The 13,382-nt window shown below is 38.6% G+C and overlaps 1 protein-coding gene across 6 annotated transcripts in view; it reads right to left on the bottom strand.

Moving 5' to 3' along the window:
- Positions 1–13,382, bottom strand: part of NNT (nicotinamide nucleotide transhydrogenase) — an 88,976-nt gene that overhangs the window by 16,327 nt on the left and 59,267 nt on the right. For all 6 annotated transcript variants that reach the window (XM_074952523.1, XM_074952525.1, XM_074952526.1 and 3 more), the window contains 2 exons: positions 11,242–11,401; positions 9,822–9,903 (listed from right to left, as the gene is read on the bottom strand). In XM_074952523.1, coding sequence (XP_074808624.1) covers positions 9,822–9,903; positions 11,242–11,401 — 242 coding nt within the window. The remainder of the gene's footprint in view (positions 1–9,821; positions 9,904–11,241; positions 11,402–13,382) is intronic.

Genomic DNA, 13,382 nt, shown 5'->3' with positions numbered 1-13,382 from the left:
CTTAAAGAAATATAAAGGAGCTCTGCTTGAAGACTGATGATTGAGCAATTGAAATTTGCTAGGACAGGAGAATTGTGCATGTTTCATCATTACGATGGAATCGGTTCACATAAACACCACCAAAAGTCCACAAACTACAGTTTTTGAACCACTGATGTATCATCATCATCATCATCATGTTCCTATTATGCCTCTGACGTTTAGGGCAGTGACGAAGCTCCTCCATTCCTGTCTGTTTCTGGCAAGTCTTTCCCCAGCTGTGCCCCATGTTTTTCAGCTCGGCTTCCACAGCTCTTCACCATGTTGTTTTCGGGCGGCCTAGTTTTCGGTTGCCTTCAGGTGTCCATCTTATTGCTACTCTGGTGATGGAATCAGTTTCCATCCAAAGCACGTGACCGATCCATCTCCAATGCTTCCTGGCAATGATGGTGCTCAGATCCCCTTGGCTGCACTGTGTCAATAGATCTTGGTTTGAGATTGTTCTGAGCCAAAAAGATAAGGAGTATTTTTCTAAGGCAGGTTGCGTGGAATGAAGACAATTTGGACGTGTCATACTTTCTCATTCCCCAGCATTCTGCACTATAAAGTAGTGTTGAAAGTATGCAGCTCTGATAAATCTTGAGTTTGGTTTTGGTTTTGTATGTTGATGATTCCATACTGTATTTAAGCTCCTGAAGATGTTCCTGGCTTTACTGATTTTGTTCTGGATGTCCCAGCTTGTTCCACCGTCCTGGTTGATGGTGCTGCCCAAGTATGTGAATGTTTCTACACTGGTGAGAACATAATCCTCTATCCGTACTGGTGATGGTGAGACAATATTAAGGGTCATGATATCTGTCTTACTGAGGATGATTTTCAGTCCAATTTGCTGGCTGAATGCATTGAGTCAAGTTGTTTTTTCTTGTATATGGTGTTGGGTATGCGATAGGAGAGCGACATCATCTGCGAAGTCCAGGTCTTCAAGGGATGAGAAGAGTGTCCATTTAATGCCTCTTGGCATGTCTTCTGTTGTATGCCACATTACCCAGTCAATGGCATGGCTGAAGAGGATTGCAGACATAACACACCACTGACGTACTCCTGTTTTGATTCAGAACTGAGCTTACTGTGATCAACGCTGCATGTAAAGTTGAAATAGAAGCTTTTGATGATGTTGATTATACGGAAATGAATTCCATATACCCGCAGAATGCGCCATAGGCTAGTCCTGTGAATGCTATCAAAAGCCTTTTCAAAGTCTATAAAATTTATGTAGAGTTGCTGTTGCCATTCTAAGCACTGTACTATTATGTTTCTTAGAGTGAAGATCTGGTCTGTGCATCCACGCCCCTTCCGAAAACCAGCTTGCTCTTTTCTGAGAACACTATCAACTGCCTCTAATATACACTGGACTATGATCTTACACAATATTTTGCTTGGCACAGATAAAAGTGTGATACCATGCCAGTTATTACAATCACTGATGTATAGTGATTAGTAATTTTAATGCTGTACAAATATAAATTTAGAATGAGAATAATCTGGTCAACTACCAGTAGTAAGGTCGAGTTAAGGCAACTTGAATATCAGGTAATTTGAACTCCAAGTTCAAAACCAGACATACTGAATGATCACGCCACTAAGCACTATTAGATACTGTGACAAGATGCAAGTATTGTTAAACTTTGGTTCAAGAGCAGAATGGAAGCCAGTTTTATACAAGAGCTGCACAGAAAGGAAAAAGAATACATTATATTTAGCTGGCAAATATTTGGGATCCTGGTGCAGAGGAAAATACCTAGAATCAGATACAGGACAGCAAAACAAATAGGACAAAATATTAACAGCTTAAAGTTTCACATCAACCACTCAGTAATGTAAACCATGTGCAGCAGCACAGTTGCTTCCAAACTGCTCCTAAATGCAATGATTTTTAGTACATTAGAAGAACTCTTATTTTGAAACATATTAGAAAATCATCACTATTTTGGCAAGGAACAAAGATTTCCCAACAAAATTCTCTTTAATTTCTAATAAAATTATTTGAGCTTCTTTTTGATTAAAGCTGGCTTATAAATAAAAAAACAAAATATGCTTGAGGTTTTTATTAAATACTCCAACACAACCTTGTTTCCAGGGCTGATCCCCAAACCAACATGTAAGTTGCCAAGTGAATGAAGTTTCACCTTTGACTTTCCCTCAGCAGAGGCAAGGGGAAGAAGAAAAAGAAGGGGCAAGAAATATTTTTGGTTGGTGGGAGGAGTTATGGTATGGATCATCATCTGTCACAGGTTTTGACAAATACTGCCAGAAACCATACACTACACATTTGGGAGGTTTATGAACTGTTTATATAAAATCTATTTGACAGGAGACATTTAAATGACTCCCAAAGCGAGTTTGTTTCTGAGAGTCTTGATGACCAAATATGACAGTGGCTTGCCAGTACCCCTTGGAAAAAATTCATGCAAAATTGTCAAACCCAGATTTTTTTTTTATTATATTATATATATATATATACATATACACACACACACACACACACACACACAGTGTGTGTGTGTGTGTGTGTGTGTGTGTGTGTGTACAGACACTCACCATGATCATGTTGATAAAGATTTCATACAGGCAACATTTACACAGATAGTTAGTGAAATTATCCCCTCATCTCAAAAAGGAAGATCCTCCTACCAGCCATTCAGGTGAGCATGGCAAGGCCGAGAAGAAGCAATACAGACCAAGTTCCTCACAAACATAGAAGAGATTACACTAGAAACACCAGAAAAAGAGGACACTTAAAAATGTCCCATCTGAACACTGTATAACCTTGCAGAATTATTTTTATAGTTACAGATTTGCACTCAACTTATCATAAACAGAGGGGATTTCAACCTCTTGTTTTCACCACCATCATATGCAATGGGTGTGACATGTCCTGATCCCTGCACATTACAACAGCAGTTCTTGAAAACAACAAGCTTTTTTAAAGGGCATAAAATATTTGCCAAACGTATTCTCCCACAACAAGTTTTAAAATAAACCCATTTTTTTTTCCTACTCATTCATTCCATTCTGGAAATATCTAAAAATACAACAGGAGAGAAACTTTATGGAAGAAATTGAAAAGATGGAGAATTATTAATAATCTTTAACTGCTTAAGAAGTATCTCTTTTTCAAGTGTCTTTAATATCAGTGCTGCAAGAACATCAGATTTTCTCAAAAAAAAATTGCAGGAAAATGTTTTTAAAATTTCTTATTTTTCAGTCAAACACTAAAGGACCTTCTATTATGCAAATGTTTGCATCTCCTCCTGCTGAACTTATACGTGTCTGGCAAAATGTGTAGGCTACAACAAGTTCAGCCCAAAGAACTAAAATTCATGACCATGCTCCAGTTTATCGGAGGGGTTGGCTCAGTGCTGTACTAAAACACAGGTTCTCTTTTTGGACCTCAAATAAGTCAGATGGTACAATTCTGGGCCCAATTTTCAAAGTAAGTCTCTAGTTTCAGAGGCATAACCTTGTGCCCAAACTTTGTACCCATATGAGTTACCAGGAAAAAAAAAAAACAAAAGATAAAATAAAATGGGGAGCTGGTTTGAAATCCAGCCCTTTATATGGGTTTCTTTTAGAAAAAGCTAGTTTCTGTGGGCAAGTCAGAAGCATTTGGATTCATGAAAATTGATTGGTAGAATTGTTTACACATGCTGATGTCTTCTGTTCTTTGTCTATATATTCTCTGCATATATGTAAAATTAAGCAGTGGGATGAGGGGGCACACTAGGCTGAAGAAGTCAAACCCACTTGTAGAGATGGCCTAGCATTTACAGTACAATGCGCACCCAGTCTCACCACCTCAGAGACATGAATAATGGGGTTACTGTTTCAGACTCTCTGCCAACACAGGAAGACCGTACTGAATTTGTTACAATCAGCTCACATTTGGACTGTCTTCTTCGCAGCCCTATTGGCTAGAAACTTTCCTTTTTAAAAATGAAAGTTTAGATTCTGTAAAATCTGAAAATGCCATGTGAGCCCTATAAATAAATCTAGACGGTCACACGTTAAGCATTCCCCTACAGTACACACCCTATCATGAAGAAACAAAGCCTTCCCAAACTACAAAACTAGACACTACCAGTGCTGATGCATTAACCCCTCCCCCCCCGCCAGCTGAACAGACTGTATGTCAGGAATCCTGGGATACCAGTTTTCTGCACTGATCAAATAGCTTTAATTATTTGTGCAATTTTATCTGTGTTGAATTTAAACTCAGTTGCCGAGGATGTTATTACAGATGCAGTAGTATTCTATTTTTAATGCTTACTGAGAACTGAAGAACTTCAGAGTGGGATTTACTATTTGCGGTTAATGTAGTCAATCTTTTTACTCAAAACAGATGATAAGAAAACAATACTATTTTCCTCAATCCTGAATAAGCTTATTTATATTTAACCCATTGCAGAAGTGGTTCAAGATCATTTCATTGTCATGTGACTCTGTGGTATTTACACTAAAAGAATGCATTATGCATTAACGTTAAACACAACACACAGGAGTCACTGTTCGGCAATTTTCCTCCCAGAGCACTTCATCCATGTAAAAATAGGATTTCTGTAACTATGCCAAAGTTGATGAGACATAGGGTGCTCTAAGTAAGTTACATCTGCTTCGTGCCTATTTTAGCTTGCTCAACAAATTTTTTTAATTTCTGAACATTTGTAGAAGTTATACACACACAGGATAGCTTGCTCAACAGAGCCCAATTTCTCCCCTTTTAACTTTCTATGCCCTCTGTTCCACACATGCAGCTTCTCTGTTCCCAGTACATACACATCTGCCAAGTCTCTTAAAAAACACACTCCAGTTTCATGGAGAGATAACATGAATGACAATTGAAAGTACAAAGGGCATGCAGATACTCTAGCACTTGTTTATTGCTCATGAAAATCTGAGTTAAGCAAAACATAAGGCCTGATTGGAAAAGATTTTAAACTGTCCATTTTTACAAAATAGAGCTTTCAGTCAAGAAAACACTTCCAGTTTTTCTTTTAGGAAACTAAGACCTCCCCCTGCAACATGGGGCATGGGTCATTTGCCAGGATTTTGTGGTTATATCTCACCTAAGCAATTCCGGGGCATTGCAAGGGTACCAGGCATTGATGCAACTTGTTCCCTCTTATTCTTTCCCTGTGGCACATAACAGTATTACAGACCACACTGTGGTCTAATTTCTGTTGCTGGGTTTGATGTGCGGGCTCTGGCTGGTGTTTGTGGCCAGTGATATACAGGAAATCAGAATACATGATCTGGGGTCCCTTCTAGTATTAAACTCTATGACTCTTTAAGGCAAGATTCATTTGATTTGAAAGACTAATTTAAGAATTCAAACTAATTAGTTTTATTTATTTAAATGTAAAGAAAAGTTAAAGATGGCATCCCTCCATATGCTCCAGAAACCCTTAGCATAATTAAAATGCAACACCTAGTATCCTACATGCAAAAGTACAATTTGACTACATCCCAACACCTGTAACCAAAGTAAATTTAAAAACTCAAGTCCACCTACCTTAAAATTTACCCCATTTTCAAATGCCTAGGAAAGAAGATAGGGGCTGTGCCTTATGTCCTGAGGTCATGAGACACTGGCACATAAGTCCTTCCAAGATATTAACCTATAAAAATTAGGCAAGACCAGCCATCTAGTGACTGAAGTTTGAGAAAAATATTCAGAAAGTAATCTAGATTTTTCTCTCACAACTGCATATTCCACTGATTATGGCAGCTAAAAAGTAAAGAACCCACATGCCTGTGGCATTAGTCAACAGATTTAAAATTAAGTGTGTGCGCTTTCTTAGAATACTTCAGCACTTGCATGGAACTTCCTTAAACTACTGTAATTGGTTACTATTGCACCTTGAGCAGAAATTTTAAATACATACATTCTACAAGAATGGCTATGAAGTCACACAACTGATATCATGGCCAAAATATAGTGAATCTAGAATGTCTGTGGACGGTGTTCAATATGCTATGTATTTGAGAATTTCTTTATTTTAAACGCACCATAAAATATATAATTTAAGAGATTAAAATTCTATGGATGGATGTTTAGGGCTTGCCTACACTGAATTTAATTCAGATTACCGTAGGGTATGAATCTAAAGTGGACTAGCTATTCCTGTTTAACTCCCTATGTGGATGCTTTTGCTGTAGATTAAGAATGCCTTTTCTGAATTAGTTTGATCCATTTCTGAAGTGCATTAAGATAATTCAGAATCACACCTTTACATGCATTGTAGTGAACCATTCAAGATATATGGTAAATGGAGAGCCTTCAATGACAGCTCTGTAGTACTACAAAGGCAGTAACAGAGAATAAAACTGCTTGAAGACCAAGCGTCTTCCCTCGGGGAATGGATTCTGGGAACCTTCCAGTCTATGACACTTTTTGTAGCTCTACCAGTCGATAACAAGAAAAGAAAAGACAGCAGGAAGGTTGGGTAACATGCAGTTTTCTTACATGATTCTACTAATAGATTTAATATGCGATCTGCTGCAAGAGCATTTCAAGTCAGTGGTGACGTTAGCAATGCATTTTAATAACTAAAGCAGACTTAAGTTTGCAAACCCTCCTGTATTTCTGAATTTAAGACTTAGTCATAAAATGTTATACATCATGTTACATAATCTATGCTCTTCACTGAGCGTGTTATGGCTACAGGCAAAGTTAAGGAAACAGTGTCTCTGAATCAATCATGAGCCATGAAGCAAAAAAAGACCATATGACAAATGCAATTTTTCTTGGCACAGCATGGGCATAACAAACTGATGACAATCGTATGTCCAGGCTGGCACTCAGCCACAGCGGATGTGTATGTGTGTCACTGCATCTGGATGCTGGGCGTGCTTGGGTCCTGAGGCACTTCAGACCTACTGAAACCAGAGGGACAGCAGCTGCACTCAATGAACACTGTGGGAGCTCCACAAAGTGATGAAAGGCCTAAATTACCACAAACTGTAAATACAGATTTATTTCATTAAAATACTAGGTAACCACTGCAGCAATCTCTTCCTGAAATTGACTCATTTTAAATATAATCCAGTTACTTCACAAAGCTTCATTCATATTTCTCCCATACAAAGCTGACATACAAGGTGAAATCAATAATACTTTATATCATTATGAAAAAGGAAGCTAGCCCACACAGAAGCCATAAAAGGAAAAATCAAAGAAAGAACAGGATATTGTCATCATATTTCCCAAAATGAGGTTCTTTTGTTACATACCTAATGGGCCTTCAGTATCTTTAATACAATTTGGCTATGCAATCAGCTTCCACTAGTGGTGAGAAAATAAGGGATGAAAAGAATTGCCATGGGAAAGAAAGATAGCAGGGGCCTCATTCAGCTTTCCTACATGCAGATTAAACTGCTACACAGAAGTGCATTATTTTGGGTGATTGCTAATGAACAAATTTTATTAACTGGTACTCTTATCCATCAAATTATATACTACAAACACTGCCAGGTACTATCAATATCATTTTGATGAATGTGGAAAATATTGAAGAAAAAAAACACACTAATTGCTAGAACATTGACTCCAAAGCAAAGTCATCATGTACTTAAAATAAACACACAGAAATTAGAGAATGAGTTTGGTTAACCAGCATCTGTCAGAGTATCTTTTTTTCCAATATGACAACTGAGACTTGACTAATTTTTAAGATATTAAATTACCATAATTAAAAAATAGTTTCCAAAACAATTAGCGATGGAGACATGGCAGGTATTGAAAGCACTGGAAAGCTAAGTCTTATGAGGAAGGAAGGAGGAAAAGACTAAAGTTTTCATGTTTGTTAGCTTCATTGTGAATTACTTCCCCTTTCTGTAACATACACTCCATAGAATTTACCCCAATAGAGTAACACTTGTTTTGATTACCAGCCTTTATCTGTAGAGCTAGAGGAGTTGATGTAAATATGGATGTGAAAATCTATAGTCCAACTTGCAACAGTAACTTCAGGAAAAAAACCTGGCCTCCAAATTCTTATGACTGGAGCTACAATGGCAACAAAAGCCCATCTCTTCAGAAAGTAGCCACTGTGGGCTAGGCAGACACCAGGAACGTTCTAAATAAATCAGAAGCTAGGTGCTTTTACACCCAAGGACATGGGGTGTAAAAGACTAAATGATGCAGCACTGTCATTTGGGAGAGTCCAATGGTGAGCTGCAAAGGGACTAGAAGGCTCAGGCAGAGTTCTCAGTGTATCCTTTGCAAGTTAGTCTCTGCCACTGACAACAGAAAGACCCTGCGAGGACTTTTAGGAACACGCTAGACCAGAGAGCTAATCTTAACAGAGGGGACTGCCTGATCTGCCCTCCTCAGAATTAGATGTCCTTGAGAAGGAAACCTTTTGCCACAGTTTAGAGCAGACTATACCACTTCACTGTTAGATATAGACTAAGGGGCTCCTGAGAGATCTCCAAGCACTCCTGCTGCTCTGTATGCCTCTCCTACCCCATCACCAGAGTTGCTGAAGGACCCCAGTGTCTGAAAGCCTGCCAGCGCTTGTGCATTTAAAAATGAATTTGCCATCAAGTACTCTACATTCTTAGCTAACTCATAACATGTTGTTTGGGTTTTTTTTTTGGGGGGGGGGGGAGAGGGGGAGACACGATGGACGACATTTAGTGGGTTGTGAGAAAAAGTTGAAATGTAGAATTTTTTTATATGTATTAGCCTTCATATGAGAGAGAGAGAGAGAGAGAGAGAGAGAGAGAGAGAGAGAGAGAGAGAGAGAGAGAGAGAGAGATTTACCCAATATTTTAAATGCAAGCTTTTTTACCCCCTTTTTAGTGTAAATAAAGCCACTCAGGGTGAGCTGCCCACCTTTTGTGTCTTTACTGGCTACTACTGTGTGCTTTATTGGCTCCTCAGACTGTAAGCATTGATTCCATTACTATAAATCAGTTACTCTGGATTTCATTGTTAAGTTTCCTGAGGAAAATAAAGCCCGTACTCATGGTGTGAAGATTGCTGCCTCAGGGGGAGGTACCTTAACATCCTTCCATCTGGTATTGGATTGATTTCTCCTAGCAGTCCCTTCCCCTTCTCTCTCCCTTCCCTTCCTTCCTGCCACTCCTGAGTTCCAGGAGAGCCATATCCTCTCCTACTTTAAACCTCCCCAGAAGACAGCGACTGTGCTATAGGGAAGCATGAGTGAAGCAAAAGTTAGGGAACAGGACTCTGTACTATATTTCAGTGAAGCAGACGTTCCTGCACAGAAGTCTCCTCCATGTGTTGTGTCTTTAGAAAACCAAATGACTGTTCTTTGAGAGATACTCCCAAGCGAAGGGGAATATAAAAAAAAGAGATTCAACTTTCCAAAGATTTCATGAGCACTTATATTGAGCAACAGTAGTAAATGGTTAAAGAGCGTTGTCGCCATTGCTTGTAAGGATGGAGCCCAGCATGAAAGACCAAACAAAGTAGTACTAAGCTTAAAAAGATAAATGGTTACTGCTGTACCCAAACACCAAATTAACTGCTGGCATAAATGGATGCAACTCCACTGAAGTCAATAAATGGCACCAATACTTGTGTGATTTAACAGTATCATGAAATTATTAGACTGTTTGATACTCTGTGGTAGGTTGATAAGACTAGAACGTTCCTCTAATTAGCTCATTCTCGGATATCAGTAGAAGCATAATTGGTGACAGCAAAAAGACAGACTTCTAGGGTGTTTTCATACAATCAAAAATCCTTTGTTATGTCTCCCTCTACACACACACACACACACACCCACCCTCACAAGTATCACAATGGTACTTACCTGACATGTTTGCCTTGTTCTCTCAGCATCTTCACCAGGTCAGCGATGGGGTACTGAGCTTTCGCTGCACACAGCCCATAACCTGAAAGAAACATTCCCCTTACTTAAACAATTGTTTCTCGAGTTCGAAGTAGGAAAAGTTGTTTCATTTACTTTTTGTGGACACCAGAAGCTCTAACCATAAAAAAGCTGCACTCAAACATCACAACTACTCATGAGGGTTTCAGCACAACCTAATTTTTTCTTCTTCTTTTTGCTCTCTAGACTGAACTACATTTGTGATATCAATACATCTATTTGGACAACTAATCTACAAATGGTAAACTTCAGCTTTACAGAAACATACATCCTGTTTTGTTGTACTGGAACAGGAGGCTTCACACAAAAATAGCCAAAAACTGGTGAAGAAGCTACTGTCATACCTTCAAACTCGTACCTTCCACCAAATTTTGGATATCTACAATGCAAATCCAGGTGGGATGCAGCCTTTAGGGATATATAAATTCTTTTACTTTCATTAACTTTGTACAGAAATAATGCATAGGAGCAACATGCATCACCCTTAAAACGCTCAAGGGCATAAATTGTAAGCAGCATTCTTCCAGTAATATAGTGCTGGAAGTACCAATGATAGCAACAAATGCCAAACACCAAAAAAATACATCTGTGTGCCTGTTTGAAGCAAAGGTAACTCTTATGAAACAGTGTATTTGCCTGAAAGGCATACGTACAAGGATAGTAAGAGTGCTGGTGGAGTTTTATAAATTAATAGTAAGATACTGTCCAATGCAGTCATTGGCATCATGTGGTTTAATGAAAACAAATCTTGAAATATAATTAATGACCAACTTCTCTTTAAAAGGATACTCTGTTACAGAAGGATACAAAACCTACATTTTTTTGGCCATAAAAAAGGTTTTATAAAACCTATGTAAAGTGTTATCTCAGTGGTTGGATTTAGATATTTATCAGCAGTCCAAACAATAGAACCTTGAGCTACTGGAGAAGAACCACAAAATCTTCCAGTTCTAATAATCCATGGTACAGAAATTTAATTACTACTACTAGCTGTATTATGATAGTGCCTAAAAGCCGCAACCAAGATTATAACTCTGTTGTTCTAGGTGTTGGCTGTACAGAGTAAGAGACAGCTTCAGACATTAAGAGTTTACGAACTAAATAAACTAGATAAATGGTAGGAAGAGACACCAAGACACACAAAACTGAAGTGACTTGCTCAAGGAGGCTGCACAGTTGGCTAGTGACCAAGTTGGGAACAGAACTAAAGATTACCAACTCCAAGTTTAGTACCTTAACCACTAAACCACATTGTCCCCTCTTACGATTGTGAATTATGAAGATTTATAACCTGACTACGTCCCTCTAGTATCTTACAATATCCACTGTCACTGCCTCTTACCTGGAGTAATGATAATGCTATTGGCCTCCCTTATCATTTCAACTGCATTGTCCAAGTTGACTTCTGTGTGAGTACCAGTAATTTCCATAGGTTTCCCACCAGCTGTTGAAGTGGTACCATAGCCACCAAGTATGACATTAGCAAGGGAACGATTCATGGCCTGAAAAACAAGGTGATCACTAAATCTAAGGATAACAGAAAGGTAGTTTTATGAAGCAAACTTTCTTCTGTATCGTGTTTTTCTGAAAATACTCTTATGGTTTAAAAAAAAAAATAAATTTTTTTTTACCCGAAATTAAAACATTTCGGCAACAAAAACGGACACTTCAACAATAAAGGGGCTCTGGGGGTGGGAATGATGAAATTTCTGCAAAAGATGTTCCTCGTTTTTGACCAGTTCTTCCTGTAACCATAGAATCTCTAAACCATAGTATGACAATTAAATGGCCCTTATAGGTAGCTTGATACGCTGCCACCACAGCTTCAAGCTGAAAAATAAAATAGAACAAAGCAAAATACACAAGCCAAGCTAACCAAATACTAACTCAAACAATGCATTAGGGAACTGTAGAGGACCGAAACCAGACACTGGTGGACCACCAAAAAGAGAGTTCTAAAAGCATGAGCTCTCAGCTGAAAAAGCTGTTCCTCCTGAGAATTTAGTTCCATGGACTGACAACAAGAACATTGTAGCTGACACTAACTACTATGATACATGCTTTTTAATAGCTAGGGTCCCAAAATATTCAGGTACTACCAGGAAATAGGCAAAATTTGTTGTAATTACAGTCCGACAAACTTTAAAGGGGAATAAAAGGCAAATAACTTGGCTCTTAGGTTAAGAGTGTGCGCACCATGCCAGGTTATAGCCCAGACCAAATCTTTTAATAAGAACAGATCTCAATATGCATACATGCAAATGAGAGGAAAACACACAAGAAAGTGTACAGTGTCAAATTAAGTGTTTAAACAAAATCTGCTACAGCCTTAGAAGATGTGCCACTCTGGAGAATTCAAACACCTGTCAGAAGAACAAAGAAAGGGAGACAAGGATGTTACAAGTGGAAGGCCTTTGTTCGTAGGTGATGTGGTAACAGCACTTCACATATCATGAGGACAGATGTTGGGCATGATCCAAAGCCCACTGGAGTCAATGGCAATCCCTCCCTTGACTTAAATGTGCATTGGATCAGACCCATTCTGAGACCTATAAGTTGTACACAATTTTGGATGTATGCTATGATGATTTAATACACCCCTGTTTCAAGGGGAGAAGAGAAAAATAGAATTTATTGGCAATTGCACGGTAGTGGCTAACTGCCAGGTAATGTGGTCTGGAAAGAGGAGAATGCTCCCAACAAAACCCAATTGCCTTAAAGACACAGGGGCTGATCCTGCAGGATATAGAGCAACCTCCAGTCTTGTTGAAGCTTGGGGGAAGGGGGGAGAGAGGGAGAAGCAGCAGCTCCCTAAAGATACACAGGCCAACCCCAAGAACTTGTACTTTACTTGGAAGGTCTTTACAAGGGAAGTTAAAAGGAAAGAGATACCTCACTGTGCAAGAACACCACGAAATCAGAAAAGGAGACAGTGCCCCAAGATATTACCAGAATAGTTAAGTCTTCTTACTGTCTAAACTTCACCGTGCATTCCACAGACAGGCAATTTGCATAGTGCTTAAATATTAGTTAACGGCTGAACAGCCTGTCCATCTATATGTATAAACCAAAAGCAAAGGGGATGGGGGTTCTCCTAACAAAGCAAAAACTTTCTAAGAAAATAGGTCTGTGTTAAGGTTGTAAAGAAAAAGAAACCATTCAAGTAACAAGAAGGCTCTAACAGCAAGATGTTTTTCTTTTTTGGTTTGGAGGTTAAAACTTTGTCCTTAACTCACCCCGTCCAAGGCACAACAGGGAAAGTCAGGCAGATTCATCTATGAATGTCTTATAAAAACTTTAAGAGATCTGGAATGTTTCTTGGGATTAAGTTAGTTTTAATCATAAAAAAGTTATTAAAAATCCAGTAGAATGAACCTTTCAACCACCAAGACATTTCCACAAACACCTCCTCATCTGCAACAGATAAATTTCAATAAATATATTGTTTTGGATGGAAGTCACATTGAGAAGAATGTTGTTTCA

The sequence above is a fragment of the Natator depressus genome, chromosome 5, assembly GCF_965152275.1.
Source record: "Natator depressus isolate rNatDep1 chromosome 5, rNatDep2.hap1, whole genome shotgun sequence".
NCBI classification, from domain to species: Eukaryota; Metazoa; Chordata; order Testudines; family Cheloniidae; genus Natator; species Natator depressus.
This window is presented reverse-complemented; position numbering and strand designations above follow the sequence as displayed.